Source organism: Cydia amplana, chromosome 17 (assembly GCF_948474715.1).
Source record: "Cydia amplana chromosome 17, ilCydAmpl1.1, whole genome shotgun sequence".
NCBI classification, from domain to species: domain Eukaryota; kingdom Metazoa; phylum Arthropoda; class Insecta; order Lepidoptera; family Tortricidae; genus Cydia; species Cydia amplana.
In genome coordinates, this window is record NC_086085.1 from 6,819,721 (window position 1) to 6,846,429 (window position 26,709).

At 37.1% G+C, this 26,709-nt stretch overlaps 1 protein-coding gene across 1 annotated transcript; it reads left to right on the top strand.

The window, feature by feature from the left end:
• Positions 1-19,553: 19,553 nt before the first annotated feature.
• Positions 19,554-24,325, top strand: LOC134655668 (zinc carboxypeptidase-like). Its single transcript, XM_063511106.1, has 7 exons — positions 19,554-19,948; positions 20,448-20,623; positions 21,073-21,299; positions 21,472-21,559; positions 21,804-22,006; positions 23,704-23,788; positions 24,124-24,325. The coding sequence occupies exons 1-7, from the start codon at positions 19,662-19,664 to the stop codon at positions 24,315-24,317; spliced, it is 1,260 nt and encodes a 419-aa protein (XP_063367176.1). The 5' UTR covers positions 19,554-19,661; the 3' UTR covers positions 24,318-24,325.
• Positions 24,326-26,709: the final 2,384 nt, after the last annotated feature.

Genomic DNA, 26,709 nt, shown 5'->3' on the forward strand with positions numbered 1-26,709 from the left:
AATCATTTAATAACCTACCTACATGCTGCACACACGCACATATTAATGTTTGTCAGCTTAAGCCGTACTTTTAACATGTACTATCAAGCCAATGATTTTATAATCGATATTAAATTTTCGTGAGACATATTTTAAACTGTTTAGACGACAACGGTTTTACTCACTTGAATTTTTAGTCGCTTACCTTGTGACAAATCGTACAAGTTGCTTTTAGTCGCACCTGGGCAAGCGAGAAATATGCACATGCTAACTAGCTTCGGCACACCCAAAGAGAAAGAGACAAGCTAATGTTTAACAACGAGTATGACAAAGATGGATGGAATGCTAAAATTAAACAAAAATAACAGATTTCTTCGTAGGTACAGAAATAAATATGGAAGTATTTTGGTGCTCCCCAAGTATGAGTATAACCTATATATTTATATATAGGTAGTTATTATATAATATCATTGTATCAAGCCACATTGAAATCATAACACGGGAATAAAGACCTAGGAAAATAATAGCACTTAGTGAATTTAATATTTCAAAACGTCTTTAAAACCGCTCTAAAATCTGGGTTAAAATCATAAATTAAACACACCCCATTGTACCGAGTCCAAGTAGAGAGCTGAAGTGGGACACTCGGGCCTTGGCAAGAACACTGCTGTGTCTTTAAATTTCCGGCTTAATTCGTATTCCGCTGTAATCATTAAGCTAACGAGACACGCTGGCTTTGATAAAATTTGTTGCAATAAGATGCAAGATACAATCTTGTTTTGAGAGACTGAAATCGCGTCTGAATTTTGTTAATGTTGCATTTTATCGCTTTTTACATTCAGATTTATTAAAACAAAGATTGATGCACAGATGTGGGCCAAGAAAATGTGCTCTTCAGTTTGATGATAGGTGAGGCTCCTCAGAAGGTGAAGAAAATGTAAAAAGTATGATATTATCAGTTCAATCACGCTGTCACAAGCTAAATGTACGATGGGAATTGGAACCATATTTTACAATGCTGGATAATCCTCTTTATATTTCTATAATCTATAGTGTTTCAAATTCTTATTCATAAATAATTACCTACCAGTCGGTTCGCATGATATTCATTAAAAAAAAACACTACAATATATTTTAATGTGACTATGTACATACGTTCGTCGTCTACTGATTAAACAATTTATTTATATCTGTGAACAATAAAAGAATAACGATGCAAACTGTTAAAATATTTTTTAAGCTTATCATCAACTGCTACGTATTTTTGTTTAGTTGTCAATATATGTAAATTCTTTTAACTTTACTCGTGTTTGCTAGAATTAAGAGATTTCTCTAAATTATCCCAGTTTTAATACATAATGCGCTTTGCTGGAGATGTTTCCCGAGCCACCACCGCAAAGTTTTCTGGCCCCTTTCCAATTGGCTCATTACGTAACGAACATTATCTCGTACTCCGATATAGAATTCGCCCTCTCTGACAGATGCAAGTAATTGGACAAGGATGGCCGATTTTCCTTTCGATAGGTCAGTTCTGAATGTGCCCGTGGGATTAATTGAATAGAACACGGGGACCTCTCCGTTCTAACCTTTTCTATTTAATAAGATGGTGGTTACTTTTTGCTGAATAGTTATTTTGCTTAATCGATTTGGAGTCTAAGCTCTCTAGATGATTAATGGGTATAAAACGATGATCACAAAAATTTCTACAAAATGAAATGTTGTAAAACAATAGTTAAAACTCCTCGTTCTAATATTGATACCAGAGCAAACGAAAGATTCCAAAGTGCTACGAGAGTTTGAACGAAATAACGAATACGAATACGAAAAGTGGAAACTTGAGCTTTGCGAGGGTTTTAAGGCACGACGGTTAAACAAAAACTTTTCTACCGAATGATAGGTACTCAACATTTTTCACCACACCACTGTCAAACACTGCAAATCAAATCCTAAATGAACGCTAGGTATTTTTTTTTCAAAATCATCATTTTAAAGTCTTAACTACTAGTCGACATGAGGGAATAACTATAAATTTTGAATAAAATGCTACTTTCTAACCAGTTTTTAAAGAATAAAGAGAGCTTATACGACCTGCCCTAGTAGCACGGTCGCATTTTTATCGTTTATCACCATGCCTGTCACGTTCTAACAAGTATGTAAGTGCGAAAGTGACGGGCATAGTGATAGTCGATAAAAATGGAACCGTGCTGAGCCCGCTGGTGTGGTCAAAATATTTACCTATTGTTATAGGATCGGCTTAACAGCCCTATGCTGTATCGATACACAACTATAAGTAGGTAGGTACCTATAAATAGAACATTGAATTCAAATCCATCAAACCGAACTTCAATTTGCGAAGCCCGATACTCAATTACACCAATCAGATCGCGCTTGGATCTGCGCCAGATGTCTAATTGGTGGGATTCTTGTGATACATTGATAGGTTGTTTTATTTATACGGAACTCCTTTCCGGTTGGTAAACTTTTTTAAAGAATGCAGTAATTAATACAAGGATTTCATCTCTCAATACATATTATGATAATAGGTAAGATACTGTCAATTAGGTACCTAATTAATGCAGCGTAAAAATTTACTAATAGGATGTTATTACAGTAAGCTGCAGATATAACTGCCCTCCCCCGCAAACATGGAGTAAAACGCAAACCCATTGAACAAACACTTGGTACATATTGGTACTTGCAAGTGTATGTACATGTACATATACACTTGTAATATGTCACGGGCTTTAATGATTGCATGCAGTCAGTTGTGATTGTGACAGATTTTTTTAATATACATACCTAATAAATATGTATTATTAATGTCTCATTAACTGAATTAATAAAATGCTTCATTAAAATTAACCATAAAATATTACATTAAGCTTATTAAGAGCAGCTAAAAACAGCTCGAATACGTACTAAAGTCACAACACTAAATGACAAACTTAAGACTAAAGTTTATTAAGTTTAGTTTACAAGCAATTCCATAACCTGACCTATAATCGAACCTAAGATCTCTTTAATAATACTCAACTCTTCCACCTTAGTGGAATTGAAATTGCCTTAGCAATCGCAATATAAGGTTGCCATACAGCCTGTTAATATTAAAATGATGAGACAGTTGTGCATTCTAAAAGGAACCTAGGCATACTTCCAGTTTAGTTGACTTAGGTCGTTTTATAATTGCGCAAGGGCTTTGAGAGCGAATATAAAATGCGCGTAGCTTTGTAACCCGGGTTATTAGCATCACATACATAGCTCATCGCTTTATGGAAACCAGTATATCTACGTTCTTCGCTTAAATATAAATCATTATAGAACTCCAAGGTCACACATTACTGGTGTTACTAAAGTGATACGCTCTGGTGAGCATTTGGAGTCTTTATAGGCTTGAGAAGTTTTATGTTTATGTCAGGTATAAAACTTTAGAAACATGCTTTTTTCTTTTAGGACAGTTTAGTGTCCTGGTTTACCAGTGCGGATGAAAGTTATTGATCTTATTAGTGTAATCCTCTAGAATCTCTAGATAAGAATGTGAGCATAAAATTTGTAACGTATAAGTTTATATATTGGTATGATGTCGCCTCAAAATAATATTTGATATGTGACTAGAATGTTCACTATCATTAGTTGTTAATATCTTTAACCTCCGTCAATTTGGGCATTTTTATTATCATCAGTAATCATTCAAAATACCTATGCCAACGTTACACGTAGGCACAGAATAACTAATAGTACTACCGTACAGAAAATTCACTCCTTCACAAAAGTCAGATTTAGGTATAAAATTACACCTATATCGCTGCCTGCAAGCAAAATTGAAACTTATAACCGCGCACGAACCGTGAATCTCCTTTGCGCGCCGCAGTTTTATGACCGAGCTGTGAGTGTCGGCACGGGGTTATCACTTGACAAGTTTTTATACCTTAAGTCTATTTTTTTATTCGGTAGACTAAAATGACATTTCATAGTATGAAATGACACATGATGTTCATACTATGAAATGTCATTTTAGTCTACCGAATAAAAAAATAGACTTTATACCCACCGATTTATTATTTTTAAGATAAATATGTAGGAATTACAAACGTTGATTATGTAAACATACATTTTTTATCCGGAGATAGTATGTCTGATTCTCACGGAAGTAAGTTTCGAAGCCATTGTGTATTTTCAATTTTGCGCGAGCGCCACGTGACACGACTATCGTGCACGCCGAGCGGCAGCCCACCCACTGCCATACGCCTGTCCGATGGGCGCGCCGGTCAAATGTACCTAAACTGCGGAGTGACACCCCCCACGTAGGTACATAAAGCACACAATATAAAAAACCGGCCAAGTGCGAGTCGGACTCGCGCACGGAGGGTTCCGCACCATCAACAAAAAATAGAGCAAAACAAGCAAAAATACGGTCACCCATCCAAGTACTGACCCCGCCCGACGTTGCTTAATTTCTGTCAAAAATCACGTTTGTTGTATGGGAGCCCCACTTAAATCTTTATTTTATTCTATTTTTAGTTATAGCGGTTATTTGTTATTTGTTGTTATAGCGGCAACAGAAATACATCATCTGTGAAAATTTCAACTGTCTAGCTATCGCGGTTCGTGAGATACAGCCTGGTGACAGACGGACGGACGGACGGACGGACATCGGAGTCTTAGTGATAGGGTCCCGTTTTTACCCTTTAGGTACGGAACCCTAATAAATGGGCTGTGACGTCTGCTTCTTTCCTGGTCCAAAAAAAATTTGACACATTTGGTCCGGGTGCTTATGGGAGTGTGGGGTAAAATTTATTTTGTTTTTAAGTTTAGTATAGGAAGGCACTTGACGCAACCCGTTTTGAATTACATATTTATTAGGTGCGGTGCATATTTTGGTTAAAACAAATTAAATTTCAGTATCATGCCCCATTTCGCCTCTTACCTGGTCAAAAAGAGCCAAAAATACTAATTCAAAAACTGTTTTACCTCTTTTAATGAAGCGTCTAACCGCTCAGAGAAGTTTAAGTGGCCAATAAACTATTCACAGCACCACCGGTAACTAAAAGAAACTTTCGAAAAACGTCCAGCAAACATGTCCGCAGGGAACACAGTTCTAAATCGAGGCAGATATCTTCCGGGACCAGTAGAGGCAAACTTACCTATCCGGCAGTGGGGGCGCCACTTTCCCCTAATTACTCTAAACTTTAATGCCTGAATAGCTTAGTTCCTGTTTTGGCCACCGGCACAGGTAACGTTGTAGGTACGTGGATAATAAATTCATAAGTGAGGTTGTCTGAGTTGAGTCTGGCGTGTCTGACTGAAATAATCTGTGGTTGTAACCTAGCTTTCTTCGTAAAGATCGTATCCGAGTTGAAATTATAATGAAATAAGGGCCTTATTCAATATATAATAAACCACAATTTATGCTGTACGTAAAGAAAAACCTGATAGGAGCAATTTTATATTTTGTGTAACTTGAATACGGTACATCACAAATTCATGGCCAAGTCACTTTCAGGTAGGCTAATGTTACCTATGTATATTTTCGAAATTGCTTAACTCATACCTAATAACAACAGTTGCATATTATGTATATTGTGCCTAGTGATAACAAGCTTAAGGCTATTGTATCAAAATGATTAAAAACCTACACTCATCTTTGGAGCATCATGGACATTTGTTATTTTTCACACATTCTATGAGACGAATCTGCTCGTAAGATCCTGACACTTAACTACTTATGATTTTATGGTCGCTTAAACAGGTGAGAAATAGTGCCATATTTTTCAGTCGACGAACAATGAATAAAATCTATGAACTTGTTCTTGTAAGTATGTATGTATATGCCAACATTGAAAAATACACATGTGGTTACCACAGCCAATTCCACAGCGACCAGTCACCCCACAAATCATTGCCCCAAAACAAGAGTACCGACATTAGACGCAACAGACAAACGTACAAAAACGCAAGTGTAAATTACACGTGACATTAATCACGGACTGCCACAATAACATGGTTGACTTCATCTTCGAATAATTCTCTTTGTTCTGCCGTTGCCGTTTTTACTGTTGCCTTAAAACACGAGATACGGCGAAAAATTTGCAATTGTGCGAATCTGTAACAAAAATATGTAAGGATTTAGTTAGTGACTTGTATTGTGTTTGGTTTTAGTAAAATACAAATCTAAGTCACATTTAAATAATTAAAAAAACTAGCTGTTAACCAAATATCGACCTGTGGCCTATTTTATAAAGCTACAAGTTACAATTTACAAGCGGAAGTCTCTTTCTAACCCTGTGTTAGAACGAGACTTCCGCTTGTAAATTGTAACTTGTAGCTTTATAAAATAGGCCACTGATAACGTTATAAAACTGATAATGGTACAGGATACTGCCACCTTACCAGTTGCGCGCACTAACTTATACGAGGATTAAGATACTATATTATACTAAGATACTAAGTTAACATTCGCTTCTGTTTCTGCGTCCGCTCTCCCTTTAGTGACCTCTTTCCCTCTCACATTTCTCCCGCCGTACATCACATCGTGATACTAATGGACATGAGATTGCCCGATAAAATTACTACACGTCCCATCAATTATTGTGTGATATGGGGTGTTAACAAATCCAACAGTACATTCTGATGCTAAAACTATGTACAATTAAAATAACTAAAACTAAAAATTAAAAATACATATGAAAATTTGGTGCCCTCGGGAGGGTGCCTAATATGCAGGCAGAACGCTTGCAATTCTCTGCGCGAGAAAGCTACCCGCGCGGGGGTCGCCCGTTGCCTGCCTCAGCCGTTTCCCGAGCGCCTTGTGGAGTATCTGTGCGCCTCTGCCCCACGAACCAAGCGGCCGGCGGCACCCGAACAGCAGGCGATTAAACGATCGATTCTGATGCTGGAATAATTTTATTTATATTTAGGAACATTTTCTTCTTTTTCCGCTCACGCTCTCGCTCCCGCTACCTTTTCTCCCCCACGCTCCTTCCGTCGTACATCACATCGTGTCGTTAAGGGCAGGAGGTGGTCCGATAAATCAGGGACGTCGTCTACGCTCGCCTGCAGCCGCTAATGCGTGTTGTAATGAATGAGTGCGATTGTAGATTTTTGTTTAAAATTACACGTGATTTAATGAGAAGTCGGTCATTCAGGGGATATATAATGATAGGAATAACATCGGTGCAGTGGCTTAGAGACAAAGGTTAAATACGCGAGTATCATAAAGGTAAGATGTTGTGACCTGAGTGAAGTTCAAGCGAGACATGTAGGGATAATGACCACTTTTTTCTGTGATACAGACCATAGAAGAAGTGACAATAACGCAGTATCTAGACCACCACTGTCTCCCCCCTTTTCTCCCGCCGAAATCCTTTAGACATTTGATTAAGGTGACGGTAGCCGTGGGTAAATTTTCAGATTCTGTCAATTTACCCCATTTCACACACAAGCGCACTTCTCGCACACTACCTCACTTTACTGGGATAGGTCATTGACCCATCAAGTTTTTTTTAAGATAGCGTTTAGAGTTTTTAGTGTTAACCACTGACCTCCTTTTAGGAACAGAAACTGTAAAAGCGTTCCATTGAAAGAAGAAAGAGAAACAATACATTTAATCTTGTTTTCCTTGTCTGTTCATGTCACACGTGACGTACCTATTTAAATTCGAATCATTCATTTGATTGTTGACAATTTTCTACATTATGACTTTGTCGAGATACGCGTTTTGTAAAGTTAAACTGAATAAAACCAGATCCAGATGTCATTAAGTCATATGTAAATTTCATAAGGCGCAAAATCAATTCAATGAGAATTTAAATAAATAAAGTTCCGGCAGGGTACAAAATTTCATTAAGGCGGACAAAATAAATTTTGAAAATATATGGTAACACTTTACCGATTTACTTTTATGTGGTATATTCGCCTTTTGTTTCGCTATTAAATTAATAAAATGAAAATAAAAAATATTATACCGGTATTCCACCGGTAAGATTTCAGTGCTGAACCGATTATCTTCGATCGTTGCCTTGATAATGTAGGTGTTGATAGTTAGGTACTTACGGCGGTAGGAGCGGCAATGAACCCCGTGCAGAGTAGAACGTGAGGTGCGTTGGGATAAGTGCATATATCTACTTATAATTCCTTGGCTGGTTGGTAACCCTATATATTTTATTTTTTGTTTTACTGTTATTAGGTTAAAGGACTTTTAGGGAGTGAAAAAAAATGATTTTTCGTTTTATGCGCTCGCGTGATTGCCGATCGATTATAATTAGATCGATTAGAATTAGATTTTTAACATACTTCTAATAATAATGTCGGTTTTTTTGTTTTTCTAACTGTTAAAAAAGTACTTATTTCTGATAAATTGCAAACTGTAAAATTAAGATAAGACTTATCCAATAACAAGACTTAAACTATTATTACCTACTTTAACTAGAGATCTTTGTAGTGGTTTTTTGTTTAGATTTTTTTTTTTTTTACCCGCATAAATGTCAATGTGGTTCAGTGAAGGGGACGGACTGAAAATCAGCGCTGCGCAGGCAATTTGTAATGAAATGACTGACGCAGCGTATGCTGAGCCCGTTCCTTTTGCCGCACAATTATTCTTATTTTTTCAATCCTTATGTTTTGTAACCTGTATGCTTTTTGTGTTGCAATAAATGGTTTCTTATTCTTATTCTTATTCTTATTAGACAAAAGAACATGTTTTTCACGCATCGAATGTAGATCCCTATGACACTTCCTCCAAGTCTCCTTCAATAATGTTTATACCTTTTTTTAATGACCTACCTTAAATGTTACATTTCTAAATATTTTTTTGTGCTATACATACTTCAAAAAAATCGCTGGAGGCCTAGGAACCGCTGGTAGCCTAGCGGTAAGAGCGTGCGAATTGCAATTCGGAGATCGCGGGTTCAAACCCCGACTCGTACCAATGAGTTTTTCGGAACTTATGTACGAAATATCATTTGATATTTACCAGTCGCTTTTCGGTGAAGGAAAACATCGTGAAAAAAACCGGACTAATCCCAATAAGAGCCTAGTTTACCCTCTGTGGGCTGGAAGGTCAGATGGCAGTCGCTTTCATAAAAACTAGTGCCCACGCCAATTTCCGGGATTAATTGCCAAGCGGACCCCAGGCTCCCATGAGCCGTGTTATGTCAAAATGCCGGGACAACGCGAGGAAGATGATGATGATGTGACACATACTTCCAAAAAAATCTACAAATATTTTACGTGACAACTACTTATAAGTAAATATTATGTAGGTACACTTATAAAGTATAAAGTAGCAAATACCTTATAGGTACATAATATAAAAAAACCGATCATGTACCTACGAGTAAGATTCACTATGGGTTCCACAGTTACACATTTTTATTGCATATTTTTTGTTTAAGACCAACTCACCAAGGACATGGGGGTCTTCCATTAATCTTTTGGCGTTGAACTATTTTTTGTATATGTAATACAATTCTGAGATACGTTATGGTACACTTTTGCTTACCTACTTATAATTGTGTATTATATCTGATATGTCACATGATTCCAAAATCGCCGCAAAGTTAAAAGTTCATTTATTTACGTTACTAGCCCATCTTTGGATCACCGACTTACTACTTCCTTACTTGACATATGTGTACTAAATTTCAATTGAACTAGTAAGTAGTTACGGTGAAAATTGGCTTTAACAAAATGGCAGACACATGAGTGATCTTATAAGGGATATTTTTTTCCTTGAGTGAACGGTATGCACTTACCCCTATGCACTTCACGTTCCACGCGGCGCGGCGTAATCTGGCCCCTATTTCACCACGGTGACAGGTACGACAATTATAAAACATCACTGTTATTGACGCCATAGGCACCATAGTCCATAGTTACCGCTTACCATCGGGCGGGCCGTATTCGTGTTTGTCACCGTCAGTGTATTATTAAAAAAAAACTTTATTATATCGGATAAAACAGATATTTCTCTTGGGAAAAAATCTTGTGACAATTGTCACAAGATTTTTCAAAGAATTTTCAGTGAGCTCGACAGGAAATGAGTTCTGTGTCGAAATTTCGTGACAATTGTCGTGTTTCTTGTGACAATTGTCATTAGCTTCGCAAAATAAGATTTTTTAGTGGCAATATAATGGAGTTTATTTATTTATTAAAATGTTGGTGGCAAACAAGCACATCGCCCGTCCGATGGTAAGCGGTTACCGTAGCCTATGGAGGCCTGTGACATCAGCAACAGTGATGTCGACAATTGTCGCACCTGTCACCGTAGTCGTGGTGAAATAGGGGCCAGTAAGTACCTAATAATAACAGTGGTCTTAAGTGTGACAGTAGACCCTACTGGCGCTTAAGTCCTTTATGACAATTTCTGCCTATTTTAAATTATTCAAAAAAAAGAAACCGAATAATTATATCGAACTACCGAGTACCGAACCTCCTTACAAATTTTCACCAGAATCAGTTGAGAAATGTGATATGCAAAGGAGAAGAATTCGGACATACGAAAGCATTTTTGCCCAAGTTGAAACGGAGACCTTCGCCAACGCTCGGTCAATGATGGTTTAGGTACAGCCAGCTGCAGAGAAAAGGTACCACCCCTGCATACAGTCATCTATGCAAGGGTGGTACCTTTTCTCTGCAGCTGACTATAAAAATAGTTGTCCCCGCTGTAATTTTATACCGGTACCGTACTTTATATTTCAACCGGTATAGTTTTCAATTTAACCGGTATAACCTTCAAAACGAACCGGTATTGATAAATAATAACGGTACCATACCGCATATACCGTAAAGAAAGCATGCAGTCTCTGCTTTGCACAATTATTGTGTGGACAAAATTCTTATAATCACCGAAACATACATAAGTACCTACGCACATAATGTCATTGAAATAAAACATTGTTTTTTTATAGTAAATATATATAATACTCGATATACACATAACAATAACCAGGCCTCAGCGGTATTGGCCGAAGCTTCATCTCTGTCTCCAAATCCGCAAAAACTAGTTAGTACTAAATGCTGGTCTTGTCGTTATTTCTTAAGATTATCAGAACAGCACGTAATCGCATACATATAGACGGAACGAACGGCCACAAAGTAAGTAGGTGTAGACACTGTAAGACTTTCAGGTATTAAACGTATTACGCTTCGTATTAATAGGTAAGTAATATTTAAATGAATTTATAATATTCTCTAATGTAAATACAAGATTACAATTGACATCAAAAGTCATTGACGTACAGAAGTTATATTTTTTTTAATGACGCAAAATTGATACCAGCATAATGAAAATCAATCCCAATCAGTAAAACGAGTCTTTAAATTTTTTTTATTTTAAGCGGGTTTTGAAGGAACAAGTTACTTAAATTCGATTGTAATCGTATTGTTTTAGGATAGTTTACTGCTGTTTTCGATCGTTACGACCTGTAAATAACAACAAATCAAATTTTAATTATTTTTATTTACCCTATTTTTTTAAATACAGTTTATCTACTGGTGTACATTTTCGTATGCGTATATGACTAAATGTCTAAAATAATGTTAATAATGTCAAAAAACGAGCTACGACGACGTACACGTCTGCTTCGATCCAAGGCCAGCGGCCATCTGACTCTAAGAAGAATTTTGAGTGATGTCGTCAATGTATGGAAATTGTACGAAAGTTTACATTTGGGATTGAATTTCTGTGTTGTATTTGTGAGTAAAAATATAAGTAGATAATAATTTGCTAGTTTAGTTATCTAGCTTTCAAAATCACACAACAACTCAATTACTGTCAAAGACAAAACTGTAATGCGTGTTGCTCAAACGGAACTCCATATTTTGATTTTTGGATACTTTTAGTGTCGATTTGTAGAGAATTACAGCAAATAAAAAATATTATGGCGTGAAGAGCCGGTACACGGCTTCTTCGTGAACAAATTTACATATTATTTAATGCAGTTATTAAACATTTCTTGAACAAATTGATTGCACAAAGTGAGCTCTAAATCGAAAACGTCATATACCGTCCCCTTAATTCCTAAGATTTTAATACTTCTTAGGCTTGGTGCTCTAAGTAAGTGATTTTTTAGTATTGTTAGTTAATCAGGCACTGTAATTACATAAGTTTCAGTGGATAAAGAGAGTTTTGGAATAGGAATTCCTAAAACATAAGACCTCCTGTAGTTAAGTTGCAGTGTATGCATGCAATATCTAACTGCATGTTATAAGTAGCATGGGAGATAGTAAGCTGGCTTAACTCTCGAAATCCGCTGGCACCATAAAGGCCTCAAATTTTAATTTTAAATTTAAAACTACATAGTAATTTTTGTCTGACATAATATCGAGCCGCTAGAGTTGGCAAAGTTAAAGTTAGTACGAGTTACGATCTCGAGTACTAACTAATCTAACCATCGTGACTTGTTATGAAATTGTATATTGTATATCTTACACACATCACAGTCATTTTCTAACACAATAACTTACATTGATACCTACTCTATGTTTAGTTGTTTACGGAAAACACACGCTGATAACAACAACACCACACATAAACCTAGGCTGAAAACTGGAACTTGAAGCTGTTTCGAAATTCCCGATGTACTGACTTTAAATCAGTGGCAAAGCCAGCCCTTAACTCGCTCACCCATAAACGTCCGGCCTTAGTTAAACCAAAGTAGCCAAGCCTTCATGTGCTCTCTCAAAAGCAATCGATCAAATGGACGCATTTATTCATGTCCTAACTTACCTATTACGTATCGAAAGACTTTCATTTTATATTTCGGGCTATATGAAGTCATTCGAGCTACTTTTGGTCTCAACAACGCTCCTAAGTTAGAAAAGGATAGTAAACTGTAAGTAAGATGAAACTTAACGTGCTGGTATGGAATCAGAGTGATGTTCTGCTATTGTTTTAAGCACATCAGCCGTTGGCCTAGCGCCAAACTCTGCCTGTAATTGGGATTTCGATTAGGGCCTACCGCGAACCACGTTCGACGTGTTGCCTCCCTGTCACACTTACGTACGAATTCACAAGTGCGACAGGGAAGCAACACGTCGAACATGGATCCCGGTAGGCCCTCTTGTCTCTGGTTTACTTCGATTTGTTACTTGACTGTACAGATCGTGTTATTCGGAGTGACTCGGATCTAGACTTGGGTATTGAATTATCGAGATTGGTTTCTGCCATTCGGACAAATTGTAGTGGGGATTCAAGTCAAATCCTGTGTGGCTGCGTATTATGCGAAAATCGGAACTATGTTAACTGTTCAATCACAAGCGAGCATCATGAGATGTTGGTAGTATAGTACCAATTTATCCTTTTAGTGTGCATTTATTTTTATTAATAGATAGGATAATGATAAAAATGGTAGTATAAGGTCATTCAGAGTTAGTGGTAGTCACTGAAAAATAAGCATTGATTCATTAAGTTATTTTAGCCTTGAAATGATTGAAGCTTGGTCATTATTTAAATACAATTTTAGACATTTAATACTCCCAAGTACAATAATACTTCGGGCAGCAAATTTTGGCTATATAACTACAAACAGCAACACTCTTAACTGTCCATCGGTGGACCTTATTACAAAAGGCATAAGGTCCACAGATGGACATCAGTTAAAAGTGTGGGCGATGGTACTACAGCTTATATGCTCGTATAATTTTGCGCTTTTAGACGCTATGAAGACGATTAAAGTCCTAGCCAATTCGTGAGATACTGCAGCCTTAGTGATTTCTCGTATAACATCTCTTATTTCCTCCATAAAAATCTCCAATCGCTCTGCAACCTCAGAGTAAAAAGTAAATGTCTGTCGCGAAAGACAAACGACGCGGCGACGAGTGAGCGGCCATTAATCACAATTAGCAGCGGTCGCGGTGTGGACTGCGGTCCGCGGCTCAAAAACGATGAGCAGTTTGTTAATGTCGTTATCGTGCGTTACTGGAGAAAAATATAGCGAAACTATGTGCGAAACTAGTCTCTCTTAAACAAAGAATAAGAACTAAGCCTGTCTCCTCTTCTCTGTCGGATACTCTTGTCAGAGCAGTCGTGGTCATTGGTACCCTGTACGTACTGTATATTTTTCTCAAGGGGCCCACTGATCACCGGTCCGCCGAACAATATCGGCCTGTCAGTTGTTCGTAACTGTCAACTTTTTGTTCTAACTGACAGGCATGAATCTAGTATTTTAACTGGAGCAGTCATGAGGGGTGGGGAGAAATGACCGAACGGCATAGTCTTATGTATCTTTCAGTAGGAGTAGCAGCAAAAGCGCTATTATTGTTTGTCCTTGTCACAGTCTCACATTTTTTTTATTCCCCACCATAAATTAGTATGGATTAAGGTGGGCAACAAATTAATTCGACCAATCATAGTGTCGCATTGCATATGTTTCGTCCCTCACGGAGGCACGCGTATACCACTTCTATAGGATCCTACCTTCTATGCTGACAGGTCTATATAGTCCGGCGAACTGTTAATCAGTGGGCCCCTTTACAGCACCACCTATGAAACCTCGCCAGCCATTTCATTCTTTTTTGCGCGGCCATTCAAGATCTAGTGTGGAGAGTGTGGAGGTGATCCCCATACTAATGGTGAGAGGAGCGCTAGTGAAAACAACCGCGGATATGTCAAATTATTCTTAACATGCCTTATGCTGCAAAATCTTTTCTGAAGTGTAAGGCCTGAGTGGACGCTCGAGTTGGGCGTGCAGCGGGGCGGGGCGTGCGGCGTGCATGTTAAACAAATGCAAGCGTATAGGAGCGGCCTTAGTGCACGCTGCTCAAATCACTTGTGAGCCCGACGCCACGCTGCACACCCCGCTGAACGCTCCGCTCCGAGCGTCCACTCAGGCCTTACACTTAGACTTATTTTTATGAGCCTAATCAGTTCAATAGGTAAGACTTGTAAGTTTGGGATCAGCAATTACGCGCACCGCGTAGTTTTGAACTACGTCAAAGAGCTTAAATATTGAAACAAATGCTACGTCGTCTAGGTAGGCAGTACAGCAGTACACAACAGTAGTAGTTACAGCAGCAGTTAATACATTGTATAGGGACGGACTTGTGACTTGAACAAAAACAGTTATACTCGTCTGTTGACCTATGGATTTGGGTTAATATGATGTATCTGAGTGGTATGTAAGTAAAAGCTTAATTGTAAATACCTGCTGGACATCGTTATGTTCGTTGTCTTTCACAAGAGTGACAAGGTTGTAGTTTTAAATTACAATGTTTGTAATCAAATTTAAACTGTTGTGAGACATACTAACATTGAATAATTTTACGGTTTAGACTCACTTGTTTTAAGTCACTCGCGCGACATGTTACGCGATACACGGCCGTCGTGAACGCTGCTCGCACTGTTAGTGCTTGAAAAAGGAGGCCTAGGCTCTCCGAAACAGGCGAGTGACTTAAAACAAGTGAGTCTAAACCGTAAAATTATTCAACAATGTTTGTAATTACATTTACTAGGAATAACACAAAGCTTTTCAAAATCAATTAAGTACTTACAGCCAAATCCCACTGCCATGTGATTGAACTAACTGCCACTCCAATATTTCATAAAATTATCCACATAATTAATTACCATGTCCACAAATGCGTGCCCGTTTAATTGTTCTGCTCAATTGCACAAAAGTGTGTCATGTTTTTCGCTCGTCTGCCGCTGATACGGAATCCGCAAATTATGCCAACCGCAGGGATCGATGACTAAAACCAGGCTAAAACTAAACATGAAAATGGACTAAAATGTACATATATCTGTGCGTCGTTGGTTACTGGAGCAAATGTGGTCAGTCCATTTCATAGACCTGTAGACCCATATATAGTTTGTCAAAGGACTGTCTCATTTCAAACATAGACAGAGAGAATCATACTATCTTTGTCTTACACTAGTACTAGCACCCAAAAGAAAAGGAGGAGTATAATTTTTATTGTAATGCTGTAAAATTTGATTTCAATAAATATCAAATATCAATTGTTTTTATTTACTTACTGAAAAATTGGTTTGACCAACTATAATACCTAAATTATAAGGCCAGTATCTCAGCCTGACCAAAAAATTGTTTAATAAAAAAACCTCAATGTTGAAATTGGCAGTTAGAGTTAGACCAAGATAAGTCTGCAACGATTTTCATAGCACCCCCAATGCTAGTGTTATTCTAAACGTCAGACTTCTATGAAATTATGACGTATAAATAACACTTGCACTGCGTGTGCAATCAAAACTGTTGCAGACTTATCTTGGTCTAACTCTACTTAATTTACATACATTGCTAGACTGATTGCAGTATTGTACGGTAGGTATTCTATTGATAAAAAATCTGAGTGCCTGTCAAATGTTAACCGGTTTTCACAGAGAATAAACTGACACGCAAAAGGATCAATAAATAGAATATAAATTACACAAGTCACGTTTCCTGCTACTGAAACTTTGACAGCCAAGTTCGACAGCTGTTAATTTCCGAGAGTAGCTCACCTGTCAAAACGTCAACAGTTAAAAATGAACAGTAAAGAGCTCGCTTAGCCACCGATGCGGGGCTAATTACTGCACAGTAGATGGATAACAGTAAGAAGGTAAGCTAAGGGAGCGCTGCGCGCTCAGCCTGGTTCCATTTTTATCCACTATCACTATGCCCGTCACTTTCGCACTTACATACTTGTTAGAATGTGACAGGCATGGTGACAAACGATAAAAATGCGACCGTGCTACTAGGGCTGATGTTTGGTATGCGTAGTACCTGTTCAATGTTTGCATTCGTCACAGCATGTGAACTGATGCTTACTGTTTACTTTTCAGCATAACTAAACGGTTTCTCAGTTTTATTTGATATCAGAAAATTGTTAAAAAAATAGCACATTACGATACAAGTGCGAAAAGTAGGAAATTCGCAACGAGTGGCGATAAATTGAAACACGACCAAAGGGAGTGTTTTAAATCTCCACTCGTTGCGAATTACCTTGCACGTGTATTGTACAAGGTTTTACAGTACATATGGCCCTTTAAATTTTTTAACATAGGCACGTATTGCCCTTAATCCCGCCCTAGGGCGGTAAAGTACTTAGCATCATATGTACCTACTCTAAAATATTTTTTTTGTTAAATTTTAAGGGCTCGTTTATTTGTCATGTCTACTATGCATTTGACGGTCAATACAATACTACCAAATGTACTTGCCACACTAATGCAAGACTTATTATATTTCTAACGATTTTAAAACTAATTTTTATCTTAAAAGATTTGTTGCCAAGATTTTTATCTGTAAAGATCTTGGCAACACATTTTATTGTTCTCATTTTACGGTCAAACAGAAAACTGTGTTCACGTCTTTCCTGTAGACATACACAAGAGTTAAGGGCTATAAAGGTTAATTTTCTTATTTAACCCTTATCCACGTGAAAAGGTCCTCCTTTTATTTAGAGAACTATGATAAAATCATTACTTACATGCCCACAAGCTGTTAATTATTGCCCACAGGAGAGAAAAATGTACAGTTCGCGCTAACACACTAGTTTTCTCTCCTGTGGGCAATAGTTAACAGCTTGTGGGCATGTAAGTAATGATTTTAACATAGTTCTCTAAATAAAAGGAGGACCTTTTCACGTGGATAAGGGTTAAATAAGAAAATTAACCTTTATAGCCCTTAACTCTTGTGTATGTCTACAGGAAAGACGTGAGCACAGTTTTCTGTTTGACCCTTTACTAGTAGTCAATTGAGGTTAATGTGTCAGTGCTCAATACATCTATAATATTAGTTGATATCTTCAATCGTAATGCATATAACTACGAGTAAATAGCAATATATGCGACAAATAAGCAGTAGGCAATTGTCACCTGTATTTCCGGACCGGTACGACCCTCAAACCTCCAATTATTTATAAGTATTCTCTCATACAAAAAAGTACTTATTATGTTTAATTACCTATTCAGTGAAAAACTTAAGCACTTATAAATTTAACCAGTTGTTAATGTCAAGCTAATTCGTAATTTAACACATTGTAATATTCATTTGTAGTAAAAATAGTCCTGCAAAACGATTTTTAACATACTTCTAATAATAATGTCGGTCTATGTTTTTCTAACTGTTAAAAAAATATTTCTGATTAATTGCAAACTGTAAAATTGAGATAAGACTTGTCCAATAACAAGTGTTATAAACTATTATTACCTACCTACTTTAACTAGAGATGTTATCTTTGTAGTTGTTTTTTGTTTAGAAAATTTTTAACCCGCATAAATGTCAATGTGGTTCAGTGAAGGGGACGGACTGAAAATCAGCGCTGCGCAGGCAATTTGTAATGAAATGACTGACGCAGCGTCTGTGCCCGTTCCTTTTGCCGCACAATTATTCTTATTTTTTCAATCCCTTTGTTTTGTAACCTGTATGCTTTTTGTGTTGCAATAAATGGTTTCTATTCCGTTACAGACTTTCTCGAGACTAGTAGCTGCAGATTTAACAAATATTAGACGAAAAATACGGGTTGTATATAGATGTAAATAAGTTACCTAAATGCATGTTGAGTTAATGTATCTCCATTTTGTTTTGTGCATGCTGACAATTGAAAGAATGTATTTTTTTTTTAACCTTGACATAGCTTCATTTAATATTATTTGTCATTGTTGTTATTTTATGTGAACTTTCCAAATGCTAATGATAATTCTTGATGGATAGTTTGATGGTATGATTTATAAGCTTGATAATTAGTATTTAAGGCTGTAATATTTGCATGCCGTTATTCGGCTGAATTATGTCGTGACCTATAAAAACTATTTAACATCTGTTAATTACATTCACGCAAATAAACGTTATCTTATCTTATCTTAAATGTCAGCAACGCACTTACAACCCTTCTAGTTTTGCAGGTGTCCATGGGTGACGGTAATCGCTTACCATCAGGCGATTCGTCTACTCGTTTGCCTCCTATATCACAAAAAAATGGAATTCGAGTCAAATAATAACCTTTCGTTCACCTTACTGTTTTGAAACGGCTATGCTCGAACGATCAATCTTCCGAATTCGCGGTCTTCTGCTCACAACAAATTGTCATTGTGGCTACGCGCGACGGTCATCTTTATTATAATTGCGACTGCTCATTAGCGGATTTATTATGCGACGGAAATAGCCTTCCAGTTTCCGATTATACTTGTAGTGGGAGTTGGAATGAGAAATAATGGCCTGTGCATTTGCCAGTAGAGATTTACGGTCAGATTAATATTAGGAGTGGTCTGATTTTATGATTTGTTGTTTACAAGTGCAGAAAAAAAAGAGTTAGAGCAAGCTAAGTTAGCAGCGATTTTGATAGCTTAGACTGTGCAGGTGTTATTTTAAACTAACTTCTATGAAATTATGACGTTTAAATAACACTTGCGCAGTCTGTGCTATCAAAATCGCTTGGTCTAACTCTAGTTATTAGTGTATAAACATGTAGGGAAATTGGACTTAATACATTTACTCTCTTATCGCAGATTTTCTGATAATTCCATAACAAGAATGCTCAATCTATTTAGATTAGTGATAAAACATCGATTAGATACTACAGTGCCCAGACATCAAAAGCAGACCATTTAATGCAATTTCACATTTATGTCTGTTAACAAAGTGTTTCTACAACGCTATACAAAAGTTAATTTAATAAAATCGGATTAACGTTAGTTTTAAAATCTAGTTCATTTAACATTGTTGATAAGTTCAGTGGCACTTTAAACAATGTTGTTGAATTTAGTTTTATTAAGCTTAATTTGTGGTTTGAGCTGTGCTGAAAAGTTTCGGTACGATGGCTACGCGTTGTACAAGATAATTCCTCAGAATGAGCATCAGGTTCAGTTTCTTAAGGATTTGGAATACAATGACAAGGAATTGGATTTCTGGAAGTCTCCTACTAGAGTGGGAGAATATGTGAGTGTTGTGGCCCCGCCTGAGAAGAAGGATGAATTAAAACTTTCCTTGACGCAAATGAACATTCATAACGAGGTTATGCATGATAATATTCAAGAGTAAGTATTTTTTTTAAGTATTCCTAGTAGACGAATATATATGTACTTTTTATTAATTTATGTATTTTAATTTTAATTATACGAGATGAGATTTGTGACAGTTTGTGCATACGTCTGAATGTTCTTTTTAGGGTTTTTATTATTAATTCTAATCGATTGGTTTAACAGAAACATTCTATGAAGGATTTGTGGGATCTAAGGGTGCTTTCATAATTATTTCGTACTTAAAAATATATATCGCTTTAAGTATCACTAAAACATCATATTTTTCTCCCGTTCAATGTTTGTAGGATTTTATAGGTATGTCTGTGTATGTTTACCAATATGTTTGTAATGTAATTAGATTAGACCTATTTAACTAAATGATTAAGATGCGTTTCCTGAAACTTCATACTTCTTTTTGAATAAGATTACCACAAATCATATTAGAGAGAGTACACATTTACACAAACAATCTACGTTCAAACAAAACATTTCTGAAATTCTGCTTCTCTTACAGAGCCATCGACGCTCAAGTGCATAGCAGAAATAAACGCAGTCCTCGTGTAATACGTGAGCCTGTAATGCATTTCGATGGCTACCACACTCTTGAGAACATCAATAACTGGTTCCAACACCTTGTGGAGCAGCACAGTAACATCGTTACTTTGGTCACTGCTGGAACTTCACATGAAGGTATGGATTACATCAGTTTTATGACCAGTAAAGTGAAAGGATACACAGATAGATAGAAAAGGTCCTTTTTGTACCCGAAAGTAAAGGATCCTAATTAAACATCGCCCAAAACCGGTCCAACATAATTTTCGAGAGCACCCACTGGACATTTATACTATCAATATTATTAATTTTATGTACCTATGGTTTGATCTGGATGATTTTACTTTATATGTTAACCAAACCAAAAAAGTGTAATCGTAAAGAATTATCTGCAGAAAGACGTACTGCTGAACAAAACGTCTTCCCTGGAAATCATCACAGGACGAGCATTCTATTCATTCAACGGTTCCCTGCGATCTTCATTACAACTTTGGCCCACTTTGTTGGACTAGTTAGTTAATATGCGTACCTACCTGTATTTAATTTCAAAAGTAATTCAACATACTTACCTGTCATTTACATTCCAGGAAGAAACATAACCGGCATCAAAATAGCCCGAAACTCCAACCGACCAGCATTCTTCCTCGAAGCCGGTCAGATCGGAGCCGATTGGCTGTCTCCCACCGTAGTCTGCTACATTGTGGACCAGCTAGTTCGTGGTGATGACCCTGCTGCCTTGGCTGCTTCACAGGACTACGAGTGGCATATATTCCCTAGTGTCAACCCTGATGGTTTTGAATTCTCTGATAACAGTGTAAGAAAATATCAGCTGTTTTACAGGCGTTTTAGTCGCGAGTTATCAAATCAGCAAAAAAGGACATTCGTTATTAAACGAGCCAATAATTTGTAATTGAACGTAATTTTATGAAATTAAATTGTAAAAAATCTGTACTTATAAATAAATAACTGATATTTGTATCGCGCAGGTCAGATTATGGACTAAAAACCGAAGACCTCAAAGCGGCAACCAGATTGGAGTTGATCTTACAAGGAATTGGAACTCTCAGTGGGGAGGTAAGTTATTTTTAATGTTCCATAACCAAAATAGATTGTTTTTATCTTGCAACCACCAAAATCTAATACCATCCCTATGAATTGGATAGGTATATAAACTTAAATGCTTCCGATACGGAAGAACTCTTTATAATGTAACTAGGAAAATGCTAAGAAATCCAGGTGGGTACTGGTGGTCATAATTATTTTCATGTTTTCGTGCGAATTACGTTTAACTACTTATTAGGTGGTTAATTTATTTCAGTTCGCGGTGGCAGCTTCAGCCCAGCAGAAGCCAGCTTCATCGGTATTGGTCCGTTTTCCGAACCAGAGACGCGTGCGCTCTCCAGATACATAGAATCTATTGGTCACAATTTGGCCGCAGTTTTGTCCTTCAGGGGATTTGGACAAAGACTGGTCATACCTTACGCACACACCACAGAGCCATTGGACAACTACGATGATATGGTTAGCAAAACGAAATGTCGCTGTTACAATTATCTAGATATAGGTACTGCAGTATACTTTGATTGTGTATTGTAGAAAAAACATTATGTGCTTAAAGTTAGGCTAAGATTATAAGATTGCACAATACTCGAGCATCGTCCTTCCACAATCGCAGTGACTTCCGAGGCTGGTGGTCAAGACGTTATGGAGTCTGGAGGCGTGAAAGCTAAAGATGTTCCTTTAAGGATTATTCACGCTAGGCCGGGCCGGGGCCGGCACGGAGTTTCCGGCGCTTCGTTTTCTATGGAAAGCACCACGTGATCACCGATTAGCCGTCATAAAAAATGACATGTCTGACGCCTCGGCCTGGGCCCGGCCGAGTCTAGCGTGAGTCATCCTTTAAATCCAGCTACAGCCGTTAGAAGACCATGTCGTGCTTTCTTTTACGACATCTCATATATGTATGTATTTTCAATTGTTTAAGAGTGTCATATGTTTTTTACTACGAGTTACATTAAATATGATTGCAGATTATTACATACATTAATGACCTTCTTCAAACCACTATCCCAAACTCAGAATTCATCTGCTATGCTGATGACACCGTAGCTCTTTTTAGTGGTAATACTTGGGAGGAAACATACTTGTCAGCTGAGACAGGACTGTCATTAGTATCGAAATGGTTGGATCACAATCTTCTCACTCTAAACATGAACAAAAGCTATCACATCCCAGTCTCAAAGACATCAGTCTCCTCTGCTCCGCTCACATACCACTTAAAGTTACATTACTGTGACACAAATAACTTAAACTGCTCATGTGGGTCCATAAGTAGATGCTACACCGTCAAGTATCTGGGCCTTATCGTTGATGAACACCTTTTAAACAACACTCGACTGGTCTATCCAAAAAAGTGAGAAAACTCATTTATTTAGTGAAACGGCTGCGGGACTGTTCACCTCTAAGTGTCCTTCGCGTTGTCTACCATGCCCTGTGCCAATCTGTTATACAATATTGTATTGCAGTCTGGGGCAGCGCAGGTAAGACGGCACTCCTAGAACTAGAGCGTGCGCAACATGCTGTCATCAAAGTCATGCTAAGAAAACCTTTTAGATTTCCTACCGACTTGCTGTATAATGAATCGGGGATCCTCAGAGTTAGACAATTATTTATTTTCAGCGCAGTGTGTAGAGTTCATAAAAGTATTACAAATTTACCGGTAAGAGAGCTCATTATGAGCAGACGCATATATAGAGTCCCGGTACCTGCTGTCCATACATCTCACGCCAAGAGGTTTGCTCCCCATATGCACCCATTTATATATAACTCTGTTTGCAAAATTATCGATCTAACAACATGTACTTTATCAAATGTTAAATCTAAACTCAAAAAATGGTTTGTGACCCTATCCTACAATGATACGGAAAATATAATACGTTCTTATGTTTAGGTCTGTCATCATCTAGTCCTTACTCGCTCTCCCACACCTTTCACACACACACACACACACATACACACACACACATATTCACACCCTAAAAGCATACACCTTATCACCCTCTTTCACACATTATTTTAATTAGGTTTAGTTACCGTATGTTACCTACTCTTTTGTAAGCCCCAAGATACAGGCTCAGCCTAGTTTGGTGCTTACCGGACACCTTTGTGATTGCCTACCTATTTTATTATAAATACATTATTCTTATTTTTATTCTTAGATTACTATCGGACGCCGAGCAATGGGTTCATTAGCTGTGAAACATGACACTCAATATTTGGTTGGAAACTCCGCTACAGTCCATGGTAAGACACTTATAATGTAAGGTCATAATAACGTTTATCACAAAATTATGGTATAAAAAATACCTTCAAGATTTTCAGATTTGAATTAAGTAATAGAATAGGAAAATCGCAGAAATCGGTAGGTTTGTGCGTTATTGACCAAAAATTTAATCATGTATACACTTACCTATTCGGTATGGATGCTTAAGGTAAACGTACTGGTGCTCGACGCAGTCCCAGTACATGTCATCTTGAAACTTAAGTCACTGTCAATAGAGGTGACAGCAGGATGCCATCTATTGGGCATTAGCACGTCGAGCACTAGTACGTTAACCTTTCATTGTTTTTTTTTTCAGACGGAGCAACGGGCGTCCTCGTCGACTGGGCCAAATACAGGTTCAGGCCACCAGTAGCAGCCACCTTCTTGCTGAGGGACAACATCGGTTGGGGCCACGTATTGCCCGTCGTGCAGGTGTTGCCTTCCTGCGAGGAAACCTACGACGCAGTCATAGCCATCATCAGAGAGGCGAGATTTATCAATGTGCTTTAAGCTGTTATAAGAAGTAATAAATTATTTTTAACAGATTGTTTGAGTTTTTATTACCATACTTTTAAAAATCTCATTTTTATTAAAAAACCTGCTCTTTTAGAGTAGACATTTTTACGTCGTTTGCAAGTTATCAATATTTGTCACTCCCATAGAATAATTATTTATAGTCAATTAGTCACACACTTAGACGCAACAAAATTTCATCTGTTAGTTATGCTTAAAATTGACAGCCGTATTCGAAAAATAACATACGTCAAATATTAGATATTGAAATGATATGGATCGGATACGTCAGTGTCAAACAAGTGTCAAAAGTGACGTTTTTGTTTGAAGAAACGTCACTTTTGACACTTGTTTGACACTGACATATCCGATCCATATCGTTTCAATATTTTAATCAAAAACTCATTTATTATATAATAAGTGGTATAAAACTAAAACGAACTACACTTAAAATAACTAAAACTTATTAAACTTATACTTCAATATCTCATATTTGATGTATCTTATTGTTCGAATACAGCTGTATATTTCAGTTTACATGAATTAGATTTTAAGTGTAGTTTAATTGAAATTGGCTACTTTCCTACTAGTCAAATCAGCTTCTGTTTTAGAACTGTCAAAAAGATTTGCTTATATGGAACTTATATGAAAACGTGTGTAGTGACGTCACAGTCAAATCACCTACTTTTTAGGGTTCCGTAGCCAAATGGAAAAAAACGGAACCGTTATGGGTTCGTCATGTCTGTCTGTCTGTCTGTCTGTCCGTCCGTATGTCACAGCCACTTTTTTCCGAAACTGTAAGAACTATACTGTTGAAACTTGGTAAGTAGATGTATTCTGTGAACCGCATTAAGATTTTCATACAAATATAGAAAAAAAATATTTTTTTCCTCAAACCCATACGTGTGGGGTTTCGATAGGTCTTCAAAAATGATATTGAGGTTTATAATATCATTTTTTTCCAAACTGAATAGTTTGCGCGAGAGACACTTCCAAAGTGGTTAAGAGAATGATAAAACTAAAAAAAATATATGATGTACATTACCATGCAAACTTGCACCGAAAATTGGTTTGAACGAGATCTAGTAGTTTAATTGAAATTGGCTACTTTCCTACTAGTCAAATCAGCTTCTTTTTTAGAACTGTCAAAAAGATTTGCTTATATGGAACTTATATGAAAACGTGTGTAGTGACGTCACAGTCAAATCACCTACTTTTTAGGGTTCCGTAGCCAAATGGCAAAAAACGGAACCCTTATGGATTCGTCATGTCTGTCTGTCTGTCTGTCTGTCTGTCTGTCTGTCTGTCGGTCTGTCCGTCCGTATGTCACAGCCACTTTTTTCCGAAACTGTAAGAACTATACTGTTGAAACTTGGTAAGTAGATGTATTCTGTGAACCGCATTAAGATTTTCATACAAAAATAGAAAAAAATATTTTTTTTCCTCAAACCCATACGTGTGGGGTTTGGATAGGTCTTCAAAAATGATATTGAGGTTTATAATATCATTTTTTTCCAAACTGAATAGTTTGCGCGAGAGACACTTCCAAAGTGGTTAAGAGAATGATAAAACTAAAAAAAATATATGATGTACATTACCATGCAAACTTGCACCGAAAATTGGTTTGAACGAGATCTAGTAGTTTAATTGAAATTGGCTACTTTCCTACTAGTCAAATCAGCTTCTTTTTTAGAACTGTCAAAAAGATTTGCTTATATGGAACTTATATGAAAACGTGTGTAGTGACGTCACAGTCAAATCACCTACTTTTTAGGGTTCCGTAGCCAAATGGCAAAAAACGGAACCCTTATGGATTCGTCATGTCTGTCTGTCTGTCTGTCTGTCTGTCGGTCTGTCCGTCCGTATGTCACAGCCACTTTTTTCCGAAACTGTAAGAACTATACTGTTGAAACTTGGTAAGTAGATGTATTCTGTGAACCGCATTAAGATTTTCATACAAAAATAGAAAAAAAAAATTTTTTTCCTCAAACCCATACGTGTGGGGTTTGGATAGGTCTTCAAAAATGATATTGAGGTTTATAATATCATTTTTTTCTAAACTGAATAGTTTGCGCGAGATACTTCCAAAGTGGTTAAGAGAATGATAAAACTAAAAAAATATATGATGTACATTACCATGCAAACTTCCACCGAAAATTGGTTTGAACGAGATCTACTAAATAGTTTTTTTTTAATACGTCATAAATCCCCTAAATACGGAACCCTTCATGGGCGAGTCCGACTCGCACTTGGCCGCTTTTATACTTCCATCCGATTTATTAAATAGAAATTATGTTTAAAAATAACTGCTATCTATGTTATTCTAATAATTATCTGGTGCTTTATTTCGTGCACGGTGTGAAATAACTTATTTTAAGTAGAGGAAAGT

What these genes read in the sequence shown, in the direction of transcription:
- LOC134655668 (XM_063511106.1), top strand. Translation starts at nt 19,662, where the DNA reads ATGTTGTTGAATTTAGTTTTATTAAGCTTAATTTGTGGTTTGAGCTGT. An exon ending in TTGGAACTCTCAGTGGGGAG is followed by an intron (nt 21,560 to 21,803) that starts GTAAGTTATTTT and finishes AATTTATTTCAG; the next exon opens with TTCGCGGTGGCAGCTTCAGC. An exon ending in TGGACAACTACGATGATATG is followed by an intron (nt 22,007 to 23,703) that starts GTTAGCAAAACG and finishes TTTTATTCTTAG; the next exon opens with ATTACTATCGGACGCCGAGC.